Source organism: Ascaphus truei, chromosome 21, assembly GCF_040206685.1.
Source record: "Ascaphus truei isolate aAscTru1 chromosome 21, aAscTru1.hap1, whole genome shotgun sequence".
In the NCBI taxonomy this organism is placed as follows: domain Eukaryota; kingdom Metazoa; phylum Chordata; class Amphibia; order Anura; family Ascaphidae; genus Ascaphus; species Ascaphus truei.
Window position 1 is genome coordinate 6,429,759 of NC_134503.1, and position 17,134 is coordinate 6,446,892.

Genomic DNA, 17,134 nt, shown 5'->3' on the forward strand with positions numbered 1-17,134 from the left:
CTACCATTCTGCTGGAAGCACGCATCGGAAGATAGACGCCCCTGTCATTTGTATTCATGTGATACCAGGGATGGAGAGTGATTCATGCTCTAGGGCTGGCAAGCCTGATTTAGTAGAGGAGAAGAAGCCGTAACGGTTCTCATAGACAGTACTTGGCTCCATTGCCCTCTACACCAGGCCTGCACAACTCGTAAAGTGAGAAGGGCCGAACTGCTCCAAGGAAAAAAAAATTGGGCCGCACGGGTAAAATCATCATCATCATCATCATCTCTCCTCCAGCACCTCTCATCATCATCATCATCATATCTCCCCCAGCACCCCTCATCATCATCCTCACATCTCCCCCAGAATCCCTCACTATCAACCTTTGCGATACTCCCCATCTATCTCTCATACCCCAATCTCTTCCCCTCACCCACACACATAATACGCCCTCTCCACATCAAACACACAATACCCCCTGCACACCACACACATCCCACCCCCTTGCAGCTCGCATCCCTCTCCCCCCTTGCAGCTCGCATCCCTCTCCCCCCTTGCAGCTCGCATCCCTCTCCCCCCTTGCACCTCGCATCCCTCTCCCCCCTTGCACCTCGCATCCCTCTCCCCCCTTGCACCTCGCATCCCTCCCCCCCCTTGCACCTCGCATCCCCCTCCCCCCTTGCACCTCGCATCCCCCTCCCCCTTGCACCTCACATCCCCCTCCCCCCTTGCACCTCACATCCCTCTCCCCCCTTGCACCTCACATCCCTCTCCCCCCTTGCACCTCACATCCCTCTCCCCCCTTGCACCTCACATCCCTCTCCCCCCTTGCACCTCACATCCCTCTCCCCCCTTGCACCTCACATCCCTCTCCCCCCTTGCACCTCACATCCCTCTCCCCCCTTGCACCTCACATCCCTCTCCCCCCTTGCACCTCACATCCCTCTCCCCCCTTGCACCTCACATTACTCTCCCCCCTTGGGTGAATGGCGGTGGGTGGGTGGGTGGGAGACAGTGACTAACAGTGACTGGGTGGGTGGGAGACAGTGACTGGGTGGGTGGGAGACAGTGACTGGGTGGGTGGGAGACAGTGACTGGATGGGTGGGAGACAGTGCCTGGGTGGGTGGGAGACAGTGACTGGGTGGGTGGGTGACAGTGACTGGGTGGGTGGGTGACAGTGACTGGGTGGGTGGGAGACAGTGACTGGGTGGGTGGGAGACAGTGACTGGGTGGGTGGGTGACAGTGACTGGGTGGGTGGGTGACAGTGACTGGGTGGGTGGGTGACAGTGACTGGGTGGGTGGGAGACAGTGACTGGATGGGTGGGAGACAGTGCCTGGGTGGGTGGGAGACAGTGACTGGGTGGGTGGGTGACAGTGACTGGGTGGGTGGGTGACAGTGACTGGGTGGGTGGGAGACAGTGACTGGGTGGGTGGGTGACAGTGACTGGGTGGGTGGGTGACAGTGACTGGGTGGGTGGGAGACAGTGACTAGGTGGGTGGGTTACAGTGACTGGGTGGGTGGGAGACAGTGATTGGGTGGGTGACAGTGACTGGGTGCTTGACAGTGAGTGACAGTGACTTACCTTGACCGGGTGGGTGCAGGTTGCCGCCGGACGCTTTCCCCTCCTGCCCCCGATATCACTGCGGCAGCTGCCCGGGACGGGAGGTGGGCTTGGGGGGGGGGCCACGGGTGGTGAGCTCGGGGAGACGTGGGAAGCTGGCCGCGGAGGGAAGCAGGCCGCAGGAGGAGCTCAGTGTTACTTCCCCCTCCATCCCACGCTGGGAGCGGGGGGGGGAGGGAGCAGGGGGGGAAGGGGAAGTGAGCCCTGCGCATGCGCGCAAAGAATCGGCGTCATTTTAAAAAAAAAACATTACATTTATTTAATTGTTTAATTAATTGGCGCCCGGCCAGATTCATCGCGGGCCGCACAGAGAGGCCAGGCGGGCTGCATGCGGCCCGCGGGCCATATGTTGTGCAGGCCTGCTCTACACTGAGGCTGTGGTATATACGTACACCCATTATTTGAGCTCATCTTCACTACTCCTTATTAACACTCACAGGTGCATATTGGAAGATTCTATCTCCAAATCAATTGAAATAATCAAATCTGACATATACATATGCAGTTGGATATAACTCTGATGCACTGATTTTTTTGGGGGGGGGGACCCTGTTCTCTTTTTCTTACAATTAATAAAAGTTACTTTTAGGGGACCAGTGGCGTAATTATCGCCTGGGTACCCTGAAGGGACTCTGGACCCTCCGTCCGGAACTCTGGATGACCCCCCGCCCCCCTCCCAAGCGGATAAAGGCCTCAGCGCGCTTCCCCACAGCAATGACACAGATCGAGCACAGGGGGGGGGTTCTGTAATAGAGCAGCCCTCCTCCATGGCGTTGCAGCGTTGCCCGGGGGCCCCATAAGGCGGTTACCCCACTGCAGGGGGACTGCATTTTTCGAAGGAATAACTGCAACAGAGAAACTTTAGCAGTTTTACATTTTCTTTACCTGTTGTCGTTTCCAAACTCTTTCCGGAGCGCGTCTACGATCATCATCTTCTGCGCACGGTACGGCGTGATCACCCCGATGTTCCGGAAGGTGAATTCCTTCATCTTGCTTTTAATTAGCTTAATAAGGGCCATCACTACTTTGATTTCATGAGGGTTGGCAAACGACCTAGGGGGAAAAAAACTAATAAAATAACCACACCTTGGGACCTTTCTGTAGCTGGCTACACATAAATAGCAGCGACATATTGCAAAGCTACAGCCGTACTTCCAGTGACTAGCAACAAAATGTCATTGCGATGTAACATTTAGTGGGGATCTGCAATAGTCTGACATTAACCCGTTTCAGGTACCTGTGGCTCTAAGTTCTAGTAGCTATATTGGTTCTGGCGAAATGTAGACACGTTTCAGGTTCTAATGCCCCCAAGTGGGTTCTTCTTACATGAAAATCGCAGTGTACCATGCTGTAAACAGCACAATTGGAAAAAGAAACTGTTGTGGTTTGGACAGTTCAACACAATAATTTTGTTTAAGGAGAACACCGAACAGAGGCTGAACTGGAAGAGAAGTCTTTTTTCAAACTCATCCACTATGTAAATCTGTAACTATAATCTCCTTAAAAAGGTATCACAACCTATAGAGCAGGGGTGGACAACTCTAAGCCTCAAGGGCCACCGACAGGTCAGGTTTTCAGGATATCCCTGCTTCAGCACAGGTTTTGCAGTTGAAAACTGGAGCCACTGATTGAGCCACCTGTGCTGAAGCAGGGATATACTGAAAACCTGACCTGCTGGTGGCCCTTGAGGACTGGAGTTGCCCACCCCTGCTATAGACAATGAACCCCGCTGGCAAATACTTAGTTTTACGCCCTTTATCCTGCATTCCTGCCACTACCACAGACTTCGTGATGGCCTCAGACTGTCTAACTGTGCCTCTAGTTCCAGATTAGCCGATGCGGAGTGAGGCCTCGGCCACGGTAAATGCACGCTCGCTCTCGAGCGCCGTGACGACACGCGCGGAGCACGCTGGAGCGATTCCTGGCCATTTGAAAATGGGCTGTAGCGAGCAGGGGAGAAGCCGTGTCCCAGCCATCACACGACAAATACAAATTGGTTTGTCTCCTCAAGCAGCGCTCCTCTAAACTCATGTGCACACGCGAGCTCACAACGGCCACTCTCATTGCCTCACGCTGACTCATCGCGTTGCGCCCGGGCGCGCAAGCGAGCGAGCCTTCACCCTGGACGAGGCCTAAGTATTCAGGTTTTTGTTATTATGGTACATACTCTCGCTCTTTTTTTTCAAAACCGTCAGCGATGTCAAACAGCATGTACGGCTGGAAAGGCCACTCCGAAGAACACCGCGTTTCCTCCGTCGCCCTGCCGAGGGTATGACAATAAGAAAATCAGAAGCGGCTACTTGGTCAGCGCAGGTCCCTCCGGCTTTTCTATGCAAAGAGCTTTAGTTACCTGTCTGTCTTTAACATGCGTCTGTAGATGTAATGAGAAGGGAAGAGGCAGATGTCCGGGTGCATGCGATACTGAACCGTTAACTGCATTACCCCGTTTCTCTGGCCCGCGCTCTCCAAATGCCGGCACAGCCGGGACATTAGGGACTGCCCATAACCAAGCTCCTCGGCTTTCTGAAAGAGAGGGGGCAGCTGCCGGTCAGCTTTACTGAAGCCATCGGCACTGAAAGAAAAAAAAAAGGTCTGCAGCATAGAGCAGTGGTGCTCGACTCCAGTCCTCAAGGGCCACCAACTGGTCAGATTTTCAGGCTATCCCTGCTTCAGCACAGGCAGCTCAATCAGTGGCTCAGTCGAAGACTGCAGCATGTGCTGAAGCAGGGATATCCTTAAAACCTGACCTATTGGGGGGAGGGAAGTCTTAAGGACACAAGTTGAGCACCCCATGCACAGGTCTCAGCCATGAGCGTAACCTCAGGGTCAAGGGATCTGACCTTGGAGAACCAAGTCTGAATCCCAGTGCCAGCTCTTTCTGACACAAGCATATCGTTGTTGCCCATATTAACTAAGCAGCCTTCTGCCATAAGACACTTTCTGGCATTGAAAGCCCATTGACTTCAACAGACAGTCAGGGGTCTTCCAGCACCGGCCATACAGCGCTTCGTAAATATGGTCCGGTATCTCAATGAGTGCAATGTGCAATCAATTCCATTCCTGTCCATTCCCTTCTTCTGGGCACAGGTACATGGTGGCTGTAATGTTATACAGCGTTATGTGATCTGCACAATGGCCACTGGGCAACAACAAAAACATCTTTACATTGATCTTATATGAGGAAGAAAAGGAATCCATTCCCCCTTGTATTTTTTAGAGACCTTATGCGTTGTATGGATATTGGGAATGGCGTGGAGTTGTGTGTTATCAGCAGATGCCTTACATGATGTTATAATGAATGTATTTCAATACCTACCCGCACAAAAATGAGTAGGCAGTTGCACCCGTTGCTTAGCACATACATACTACAAGCCGTTTTTCTCTGGGACATAAGACCTTTATTAAACCGGTGTCACCGATTCTTATATACAGTTCCAAAAGTAGAAAGGCAGCGGCCGGCGCTCGTGAATTGAAGAATATAAAGTCTCTCCATTGAGGTTACATATTCCGCCTCCGCATTTCGCTTCATACTGGAACCGAAACGCGTAGGAGGAATACGTAACCTCAATAAAGACACTTTTTTCTTCAATTCACACGTGCCGGGCGCTGCCTTTTTACTTTTTAAACCGTTCCAAAAAATGGGGTCTCCTCCAGGATTAAACCGCCGACAGCATACGATGCAACCACCATGATATGTTCCAGTAGAGTGAGTAGAGTGAGTACTAGGAGTGCAGGCTCTTACCACAGATATAACCGTGGATGGGAGCTGCTCCGGATCACCGACCAGCACCAGTTTAGAACAGCGATGGACGAGCGGGATGAGGGTCTCTACCTCACAAGCCTGCCCAGCCTGGGAAAGACATGCAAAGAAACGATGCACATTACATGTCATACTCCATTACGAAATATTCATGCCTTCCCCTTCCTGCTGCGCTGATGAAAATACAGGACAGGACATTGTTATTACAGGGAGAAAATATACTTTATTTTAATTTAGGAAATGCCAGTAACATTTGTATACACAAAATTCTTTGGTACAGCCCAGTAATTAAACACCTCCACGAAATAAAATACAGTGTCAAGTATCATTCTCTAATTTGGCACTTCACTATAACCAAAATAGGACTTCAATGTGTCAAAACACCCAATGTCACATACACATACACATACAATAAACACGCACTATAAATATATACATTTGGTGTTACATTAACACGTACACGGTGTGTGTAGGGGGTAGGGGTGGACACCCTTGTCACTGACCTCATCCACGATGACGCAGCTGAAGGGTTCCTGTCCCAGCTGCCGGAAGGCGGACTCCAGCAGGAAGCCTCCGCTGGTGCTCAGCGTGCAGCAGATGACGTGAGACTCCAGGATGATGTTCCGCTGCACCTCCTGCGGACGTCTGCGCAGCTTGCAATGGGAGGACACCAGAGTAATGTCAGCACAATGAAGGATGCCTGACCCCTCCGTCCTCCCAGCTCTCTCTGGACATTTCCCAATGTAACTTTCATCAACTAAACTTTGGGCATATGTCACAGCTTTTGGGCTTTTCACTGGAATTCCTTCATTATGCTCATTAATAGCTCTTTGGGAAGGTATATACACAGCACACAGGAAATAACCGGCACCAAATTGCCTCCCTATGCTTTTTAACCCTATTAAAAGGTTTAATTGCTGCGACATGTGGTTTTAAAATGACCAATTACCAGGGTGAATTAAGGTGTTAACCCCTCGGCTGCCAGAGAGCCCTGCAACGTATGGCTGCCGAGGGCTTAAAATCAGCAATACAGATTAACTTAATGTATTTATTTTTTCATTGCAGGTTTGAAGCAGGGGGGCTCGGGAGCTGAATTCCGCTAATTTCAGTTCCGGGGACCCCCTGCTTCTGAAGATACTTACCTCCGAAGAGGGCGCCGGTATCTCTACGGAGTTTAAAGGACCAGGTAATGTGGGCCAATAAGAAGCCGCACCGGATGACGTCAAGGCTTTCTATTGGCCCGTGCGAGGCGGGACAATTAAATGCCGCTATTACATTAAGGATCACAGTTTCTCTGCGTGTAGAAATACCGGCACCGCTACGCAAGTTAAGTATCTCTGGAAGTAGGGGGCTCCGGAGCTGAAATTAACAGGGTTCATCTCGGGAGACCCCGCTTCAAACCTGTAATCAAAAATAAAATAAAAATGTCTAGTCAACCCTTATTGCTGATATAATGATTAAACATACATGCTTTGTGTTCAAAGGGTTTACCTCCTTCAGAGCGTTAGCCAGCAGCTGCCTTTCCTTGGACAGTCTGGCGATTTTCTCCTCCAGCTGTACACACTGGTCGAAAAGGAACCCAAAAATATAAAACACGTCCATTTCAGTGCAGCATGATGCAGACAAGTGAGCAAATGGTACCCGTACTAAGGCTTTAACCCATACCCAAGTAACTATCCTTCCTGTGTCATTCAAAATGGCTGAGCCACTGATGGAGCCCCCTGTGCTGAAGGGATATACTGAAAACCTGACCTGTTGGTGGCCGTTGGGGACAGGAGTTAGCCACCCCTGGCTTAAACCATCGTTCCTCCTTTAAGACTGTAGGAGTATGAACTTCTATGTTCTCGGATGTAGCAGAAATGCACTACAGGAGTATAGTTACCATCACTCCCCAATCAAGGGAAGGGGTTACATGAAGGTAACTACTATACTTGGGCAGAGCCTACAACTTCCCTTAATAAACTGCTAAAGATTCAAATGCATTTGTCAAAATTGTAAAGTATTGCTTTTCTCCCGGTGCAAATCAGCATAGTGCAATCAGCATGGGGAGGCAGGATCTCCTGTCACTAATGCACTCTTTTAGTTAACTCGAAAAGGTATCTCTGATCAAAGGCCGTCATGATTTCACGCACTACACTCCTTTGCTTATGACAATGATCATGCACTGATCTCCACTGAAAACCTACCGTGTTTTTGTTGCATTTTTCCATTGCCCGCTCTCGAGACAACTCATCCAACTGGCGATCCAATGCTTCCTTCTGCCGGTGTATGTTCTGATCTTGGTGAGCTCTGCCTGCAGGTGAACGAAAGTCACAAGGTCAAACATGCTCACAATACACACTGCATGGTCTCACTCGCCATGGAGAAGGTATACCAGGGGTTAGTCACGGTCATGTTAACGGCACTTGTAAAGAGAAACCTGTACACTTGACTCACTTATTCTGTAGTTGACTTGACTGTCCAGGCTGAATTTCACCACATCGTTTGAAATGGTTCTCTCTGATCCCAGGCGCACCAAGTTTATGTCTCCGCAGTTACCTGCCCAAGGACAACGAACCAAATGAGATATACATATATAAAATAGAGTTCTTCTTACTTTGAAATTACTTCATTCTTTAATACGGGTCACTAAAAGCTTTGTTATAAAACATTGATTGTTTTGGGAGGTAGGCCCCAAGCATAGGTTTTGATTTAGGACATTTAAAGGGACATTGTGACGAGACATTCTACAACGAGGACAACTCACTCTGCAGAATCATCACACACCTAGTGTATTCCTCTTGTCGTGACATTTGTCCTTGAATTCCAATATGATCTTTTTCATTAGGTCATCAAGAGCAGCGTTGGAAGGTGCACACACCAGAACTCTGTTCCGCTTGTTCTTGGCATTGAAATTCTGATCTGTGACCTTATTGATGTTCTGTAGATTTAAGAAATAAAACAAAAAAGGGACATTGAACAGTGAGCTTTAGTTGTGCACGTGGAGAGTTTCTGCATAATTTCTGCAGTTTATCAGATTAGTTTACTGTAACATAAAGCCAAAAACGTACATAACAGTGTGAGCATAAAACACAGGAAAATGCAGATGATTTATAACTTCATCAGGCAAACATTGAGGAATAAAGAACAATTACTCAGCAGAGCTTTTATCATAGACCTGGTCTCCAAAAGTTTACAATCACACACAAAATGTAGTAGGTGTGTGGTGCTCCAAACAACAACCCATAGGTTTAAAATAAACTTGATTGTAGAATCCTGCAGATATATACTCCCCAGTGGTTGGACATGATTTAAATCCCAGACATTTATAACACTAACAGCTCCATGATAAACCGACTAGTGGGCTAGGGTCCCAACAAGCACTGTAGTAAGGGACCTCACAATATAGTGACCCAGCATAATATATCGGTATGGAGGCAAAAATGAAATAACTCACTCTTGATGGGATGTGTAATCCAGGTTGTCCAGACTTTCATCCACAGCAGGGGGTGTGCTTCCGATTTTTCAGCATGCTAGCAAAGAAGACAGATAGGAAAAAGCAGGCACCAGCAAAGCAGGAACAAAAAATAATAAAGGAACATCCAAAGAGCGTGTGCCCATTAAAAAGATGATTTAATGGATTCCAGCAAGGGTTACAACAATATTTTTAAAAAACGGGCATGTGAGTACTTTAAAGTCACCTTGAAAAAGAGCTTACGCTCGAAACGCGTTGGTGGGGCGCTATGTACCCCATAATGTTGTTGTAACCTTTGCTGGAATCCATTAAATCATCTTTTTAATGGGCACACGCTCTTTGGATGTTCCTTTATTATTTTTTGTTCCTGCTTTGCTGGTGCCTGCTTTTTCCTATCTGTCTTCTTTACAATCACACACATGCTTGTTTAATGAAGTAGGGTTAACACGTTTGTTGATTACCACCTTGGTCTTGCCAAGATTAACATGGAGGCCCACCGTCTTCCTTCGGCGAGTTCTCAGATTTGTTGCTTGAGGTCTTCTGGACATGTGGCAAAAATAACGTCATCTGCAAATCTTAGGCGACGCGAGTATTCGCCGTTGATTTTGACTCCCTTTAGTTCCCAATTTAATGTCCTGAACAATTCAATTGTTGCTGTGAAAAGAAAAGTGTGGTGACATGGTGTCTCCATCGCTGATCCTCATCTTGCCTATATCTTTATGTAATATAATGATCAATCTGGTATTCTGGTAAATGTTCCTTATAATAATCAAAGTACGCTTCAACGCTTGGCCTTTAAAAAAAAAAACCGCTGAGTTGTAGACAGAATCAAATGCTTTTTCATAATCTACAAATCCAGAGTAGTGGAAAATCATATTCATTACTTCAGGAAAGCATTTCTAGTACGACTTGGATGTGGTACATTGTTTTGTATCCGCAGCAAAATCATGCTTGTCCTCCAGGCTGGGCAAAGTCCAGGGCCAATTGCAGACGACTAGGGAGTATCTTTGCAAGTAATAGGAAGTAGACTGGGTTGTTTCTCAGACTGGGTTGTTTCCCGAGATCTTGTGCATCTCCTTTCTTGTGGATGAGGACAACTATGGCACGGTTCGATTGTTCTGGAGTTTTCCTGTTCTTTAAGCAGCAAGTAAAGAGTTTTGCAAGAATTTTCTCTACCGCTTACAAGATTTCAGTTGTAATTCCATGTTCCCAGGGGGCCTTCCCATTCTTCATGGATTTTATTGCCTTTGCCACGTCTTTAGGGAGGACGCACGGTACATTAGTGGTATCTTCTCGTTCTTCCACTTCTGGATTATTGCCATGTGTTTTGAACAATTTCATGTAGAATTCCTCAACGCATTTTAGAAGTGCACGCCCTCCCGCATACACACCTGCACCTTCTGGCGCGGTCCACGCGTTACGGAGCGCTCTCACTCTGCTCACTCTTCTTCCTGTCCCCCGGACCTCAGGCTCCGCCCCCGCACGCCGCACGGGCATACTCAGGTTACCAACAAGACTCACCTGGCTTTTTATGGCTGCACCAATCTGCAGTGTCTCCCTGTAGCTCTTCCTGTCCCGCCTCCGTTCCTGATTGGATCTCCCTGCTTTATCTAGCTCCTCTCTGCTCTCAGTCTTTGCTCGACATAGTCTCTGTATGGAAGTACTTCTGGATTCTCTTAGTGTTTTCACAGGTTCTGATCCGGCTCGTACTACTACCCTCTCTGGCTCTTGACCTCGGCACTCCTTGGACAACGCTCACTCTAGTAACCCCTTGAACACGGCTTGGACTACAACCTATTTCCACTCTCCTCTCCCTGACCTCGGCAAGGCATTCATCACTCCATCTCTACAACCGGTACCGGCAAGTATTGTCTTCGTTACTACACATGGCCTGGCAACACTTATACCACACTCCGGACACACTCCCTTTGCTGCGGGTGCGTGTATTGCCACTTCACCCTTCAGCTCAGGGGACGGGCCTGGTCTGCGGGCAGCACCGGCGTAACAATTGTTGATCCATTGTCTGGAGTGCGATGATTTGCTTCTCCTCAATCATAAGCTACATCTTCTTTAAGCTTTTGTTATCTTCACCACATGACTGTTCCATTTTCTTAGATCTTCAGTTATACGTATGCGGATCGGCTTGTACAGCTCTGCATTCAATTCTTGTTCTTGCGTATTCCAATTTTTTTCATTTTCTTATTCTGTTTTTTGTTAGCGATTCCTCTAGTTGTGTCTGCACTTTAAAACAACAATCTTCAGAAGTTCTTCATAATATTTTGTTAAAGTACCCCCATGCATTTCGAGCAAGCTCCAGTTACAATTCTGTGCCGTTACTCTTGAGGTCCTTGACGTTGATTGAATGCGAAGACGGAAAGAAGAAAACTGATTAAAAAGACAAAAACCCAAAACCACAGTAATTTGCAGCAAACCAAATTGGTGATCACTCCTTTTGTTAAAACAGAGAACAACTGTGCAGTCTTCAAATCACGTGTTTGTTAGCTAAACTCATTCTTAATTCCATTGGGTCAACTCCATGTCCAGTTTCTATTTGGATTCTTCTTGAAAATTGAATTATGATGTAAAATTTTCACATTCTGCAAATTCTACCCATCTGTCTCCACATTACTTACCGACTAATGCTTTGTCTTTATGCTGGGCACTAATCTTTGCATTGAAAACTCCCATAATGATCTTGAGATGACAATTTCCTTTGTTGTTAGACCGCGCTTATAGTGCTGGCGACGCGACCGATGACGTCACCCGTCGCCACCAGCAAAAGTTGTAATTTGGTTTGAAGCGACTGTCGCCAGCGACGTCACCAAAGGGGTCGGGCCGCGGGCTCTGATTGGTTATGAGAAACAGTCACATGAGGCTAGTGTCTAAAAAAAAAAACATAAAATCAAATAAAACCGGCTTCCAAATTTTCAAACGCTCCATCGCGCTTACTATAAGTGCTGGCGACAGAGTCAATTGATTTGTTTTGGAGCGACGTCGCGTCGCAAGGCACTATAAGCACAGCCTAAAGTTGGTTGACTTCATGGTAGACGTCTTCCACGTCATTGTCTGACTTGATGTTGGGGCAAACACTTGGAATATTTGAATTACTGAATGACTATTCTGGCTGCTTTTATACTCCCCTTTAGTTTGTTTCTCCATCTCTGGTTAATGATTAAGTCTACTGCACCGATTATTCCATTTTCTGTAACTCTGTAATATAACAAGTGTCCGCTTTTGAGCTCAATGAAGCCTTCATCTTTTCTCCTTACTTCATGAAGGCCAACAATATCCCATTTAAATCTTTACAAGCTCGCCTTCCAGTTCTTGCAATGCTGCTTCACTGGAGCCCGGCAGCTGTAGGTCGCCAGAGTGAGGTTTCAAATGACAGCTGACGTTTAGCCGCCGGTGATTCTTAGCACCCTCGGCTTTCATGCTGTCTTCCTGAACGCTATCAAGCCCAGGGACAATCCGACCTGCGGAGAATGTGGGCCATGGCTTTTCGGTGTGTTCCATATTTGGGGGTCGAGGTCTTACTTGCTATGCCGGCTTCATTAGCATGTTGGCAAGTACCTTACCCACTTTAGCCGGGTATATTGGTCAAGCCTTCCTTGTATGAAGAAACCTACCAACACAAGAGCTACTATAGATCTCCTTGAACACACACACACACACACACACACACACAAGAAATAAGGGAATATCACTTGAGATAATTACAGTTGATTACAACCACATATTTTACCTCCATCATCATGCGATACAGGAGCCCAACTATAGTCTTAGATTTGCCAGTCCCCGGGGGCCCGTGGATCAGGCAGATTCTGGATTGCCGGGGTTGCTGCTTCACCATAGCGTAGGCCTTTTCAATTGCAGACTTCTGATCACTGTTATATTCCTTCAGGGTGAGAAACTGAAAAGGAGACACAGCACAGTGTCACAAAGTCTGTAACCGTCATTTCAGAAATCAGCAACGCATTATTCCTGTCTCTAGTTTAGTCAGAAGAGCAGCACCTATCTCTTCTCACTTAGTCGGGCTGGCGACTTGAATGTAGGCAACTGCAGGATCTATTTCTGCAACGCTAATAATTTAGTACAGTTAGGAGTCTGGTTTACTACAAGAAAACCATTGGTTGGGGAGAGAGGAAAGCTGTAGCAGATGCAAACTTGAGACTACCATTCTTCATGCATGTGGGAGATTTCAAAACATAACATCTCAAAACACATTGGGGGCAGGGGAAGGCGAGATAAGCTGTTAAACTGACTCGAAAATCTAGGCGCAATGAGGCAAGAGACAGGACACAGGGGAAGGGTTTGGTTGTGGTCAAGTGTATTGCTCTTATTTTGGGTATCAGAAATACTCTTAAGACTTTGCAATGAACTTACTGAGCAGTTCTCAGGCCCAACCATATCCCTGGGGAAGAAGTCTGCGGGATAGGGATGGACGATAGGTCTGAACAGTGGGCTCCTTTGCAGCTGAAGTAGTGCTCTGAATTGCCTTTGGGTGGTAATCAGGTTGCCAATCACCACACACTGCACTTGGTGGTTACGGTATCTGGACAAATTTCCATGAGTGTGGATACACAAGTCACAAAGTGTGTACTGCTCCTTATCCACTAAAAGTAGAGGGGGAAAGAATGCAGTGAGACAGAAGAAACTGCTCCATAGGAAGGCTAAGATGCATGGGGTGCTACACTATTGGTTGAAGGTCAAGCTTTAAAACGGAGCTTGATCTATTATTGCAGAGGTGGCACACTCCTGTCCTCAAGGGTCTTCAACAGGTCAAGTTTTCAGGATATCCCTGCTTCAGCACCGGTGGCTCAGTATTCAACTGCACCACCTGTGCTGAAGCAGGGATATAATGAAAACCTGACTTGTTGGTGGCCATAGGGGACTGGAGTTGGCGGCCTGATGAAGCACTTACCCTGTGCGAAACGCGTAGCCTGCTGAACGTAGAGCATTTTGGACCTAGAAGGACTCTGTATTCCCTGGCACACTGCAGTTCTCTTCCTGAGTCCGGACGCGGTAATCAGCAGAACTGACAGGAGCCACGAGAAGTGGAGAAGCCACAAGACTGCTCGTTATGCGAGTGGCTTTTTAGTTGTTTATGTTATATGTTATTAAATGTGTGGTTTTATCTAACTCGCATTATCCTGGTTGTCTGTGTGGGACTGTACCTACGACGAGTGCGAATACACACTGCGAAGAGACACGCAGCAGACGCAGAAGCTAAAGAAACTGTTTGGAGGCAGTGACTCACACACGGCCGTGAGAGTCATACGCCTGCACCACCACTGGGGTACTGCACTCGGCTCGTGAAGAGGATTTAAAGATACTCTTTTATGCAGTGACTCACACATGGCCGTGTGAGTCAGATGTTATATTATACCACACCTCACAGTGTGTTCCTTTATTCACTACGATCCTATCTCACCACATATACAATAGTTGGAGAGGATTCTAAAGATACTTTGCATCTCACAGACTTACATAGGGCCGTGTAAGTTTATATTATTGTTGTGCTCCCCTTTCCCACCATCCGTGCATCCAGTTGCATGTCTGTATTTTATTTGATACAAATTTTCACTACACAGTATTTCTACTGACATTTGTTCTGTATATTTCTCTTTTGTATGGTTTGCGCTCCCCACGTCTGCTTTACCACCTTCGTATTATTGCTTTACGCTGTTTCTACTTACAGGTCTGTGTCCTCTGCGAGCGGGTAAAGCGAGACACGTGCCCCGTGTGATATATCAATGGACCTTGCGGCTCCGCTTCCTCTCCCGAGAAGCTGTTCCAAAGCGGAGGCGTGAGCAGAAACACCAAGTCGTCTTCCTTGGGGTGACGCTGACTGTTCAGGTCAGCATCCCGAAACCAAACTGTGGGAGCATGCAAACAAAATGTTAATGCGAAAAAAAACACGCCTCGCAATACTGCTGCACAAACAACTTATATTTTGTTCACATTTGCGGAGCATATCTCATTCACCTTCTACAATAAGGTAAGTTTTAGGGTAGGGGGTTCATTTATGGGGTTTTAGTGGTTAGGGATTAAGGTTTTTAGGCTTGGGGGTAACATTAGGGGATTTGAGGGTAAGGGTTGTTAGGTACTTACCATAGTGGTAAAGCAGCGACAGATCCCGGCAGCGAGGTGTGTTGCGGCCAAGTACCAGCGCTCATTTGGTCGCAGCGGAACGACCGCGGCCAAAATGTCCTAGACCGATCACCAACACTACCGTATGCCTATAGGAGTGACCGTAACTACACAATAGCGTCAATTAATCAAAAGTTCCTTGCCTTGAAAATCTCCCCGCTTCATCTCACTGTCGGTGCAAAAGCTCTGCAGTTGGAGCTTGCACACATGGGAAGTGATCGCCTTTTGCTTCTCTGACCACTGCTGACCCAACTGCACAATGTAGAAATGTGTGAGAAAAGAAATGGTTAGTCACTGTGCAGTGAAAGAAAGCAAACAAGGTTTTGGTGGTATAAGCGCTTAAGTATCGGATTTGCAGGATAACGTATAGAATAATTGGCACATAAGTCAGGGCACAGGGTACAAGGCTAGTGCAGGGGTCTCCAAATTCAGTCCTCAAGAGCCGCCAACAGGCCTGCTTTTATGGATATCCCTGTTTCAACATAGGTGGCTCAATCAGTGGCTCAGTCACCTGTGCTGAAACAGGGATATCCATAAAAAGCGGCCTGTTGGCGGCTCTTGAGGACTGAATTTGGAGACCCCTGGGCTTGTGGTATATAAGAGAATATAGAATTCTATAGTGTAATGAAGTTCAAAAAGGCACAAAATAACCCTGAAGGAAAAGAGTAATGGGACTAGACCCACTCCTCAGGACCTCATTGGGACAGTACCAGAATTGCTATAGTATCACATGAAGGTAATAATAATATACTCACATATATAAATGTCCTGTGCCCCTGAGAGGCGTTCTGCTGGTAGCAGGTAGAGATATGCAAAAGTAGAAGGTGCAGCGCACCGCCAAGAGAGTGGGTCCAAGAATGATATAAAAAAAAGTTATTTTATTAGGTCCATATAAAAAAGGGGAGGTATAACAGACCACCTACGCGTTTCGTGCACGTTGCACTTTATCAAGGAGTCCTCCTATCATTCTTGGACCCACTCTCTTGGTTGTGCCCTGCACCTTCTACTTTTGCAAATAACGCAAACATACTGCTGTGAAGTCCCTATAAAGCTGGCCACAGCCTAAGAAACATGTTCTCTCCTAGGTTGAAAACTCAAGATGAAGATCGCTACAGAATGAGGATATATTCAAGGAGTTAAAGAAGTTTAATACACACACAGCACACACACACACACACACACACACACACACGTGTAGTGCATGGTAAAGGGTACATAGTTAAAGTCTATAAGAATCCCTAGAGATCCAATATACCAGCACAGCATGAAAGATAAAATCACATAAATGTGGTTTATTGAGTCCAAAAGGCATAAATATTTCTGACGCTTCGGTCCCCCTGGGGACCAAAACGTCCGCCATGTGTGGGCATTTTGGACTCAATAAACCACTTTTGTAATTAGCTCTCGTGCTGATGCCGGTATATTCTATGGATCCTTACAGACTAACTATTTAGCCTTTACCGTGCACCACACTGCCTCTGTCGAGTCTGTTTTTCAGCGTGAGATATAAATCTATATAGATATATATATCTATATAACTCAGACAATTCTGTTTTCTGTGTCCACATGTTGAATTTATGGTCGCTATGTTCCATAATTCCCACCCAATGACCTACACAGGAAAATAGTTTATTTAAAATTATTAACTAAAAACAAAAATCAGAGCCACGGAGGAAAATGTCGCACCAAAAGGTGTATTAAGAATAATAACACAATGTTCAAGGGTGTGTGTGTGTGTGTGTGTGTGTGTATATATATATATATATATATATATATATATATAGAACAAAAGGATAAAGAGAAGTTCCCTATATGCCACACAAGAGGACACCTATACCTGTATTAAAACTTACTATTTATTAATAAACAATTAAAATATATTTATTGCAGCAAAAGTGTGAACCAAAATATTAAAAAGTGAATTAAAAATGGAGAGGTTAGCTGTGTGCCTAATTCAAACTAACAGTGTAGATAGAACCCACTATTCTGAGTATGAGTATCCCACAACTATATAATTATACTAGAAGTGGTAGTGATTCTGTTACAATTTAATGTCGTTTGAACACTACTCCCAAATGGTAAAGGATGTAACCTAAAATGATGTATACGTTCAAAATGAATGTGTTATGCTAAGCTAAGCGTTACCACCTAGTTCGCTGGCTAT

At 46.5% G+C, this 17,134-nt stretch overlaps 1 protein-coding gene across 3 annotated transcripts in view; it reads right to left on the reverse strand.

Annotated features, from left to right (window-relative positions):
- Positions 1-17,134, reverse strand: part of SETX (senataxin) — a 38,828-nt gene that overhangs the window by 6,652 nt on the left and 15,042 nt on the right. For 2 of the 3 annotated variants that reach the window (XM_075578742.1, XM_075578741.1), the window contains exons 10-22: positions 15,114-15,222; positions 14,517-14,696; positions 13,204-13,433; positions 12,563-12,730; positions 8,133-8,286; positions 7,803-7,904; positions 7,553-7,659; positions 6,858-6,929; positions 5,870-6,019; positions 5,349-5,456; positions 3,957-4,129; positions 3,774-3,866; positions 2,492-2,659 (exon numbers count right to left, since the gene is read on the reverse strand). In XM_075578742.1, the coding sequence (XP_075434857.1) occupies positions 2,492-2,659; positions 3,774-3,866; positions 3,957-4,129; positions 5,349-5,456; positions 5,870-6,019; positions 6,858-6,929; positions 7,553-7,659; positions 7,803-7,904; positions 8,133-8,286; positions 12,563-12,730; positions 13,204-13,433; positions 14,517-14,696; positions 15,114-15,222 (1,814 nt within the window). Of the gene's footprint in view, positions 1-2,491; positions 2,660-3,773; positions 3,867-3,956; positions 4,130-5,348; positions 5,457-5,869; positions 6,020-6,857; positions 6,930-7,552; positions 7,660-7,802; positions 7,905-8,132; positions 8,287-12,562; positions 12,731-13,203; positions 13,434-14,516; positions 14,697-15,113; positions 15,223-17,134 lie in introns of those variants that run through there. The other variant, XR_012789581.1, reaches the window with a different exon arrangement.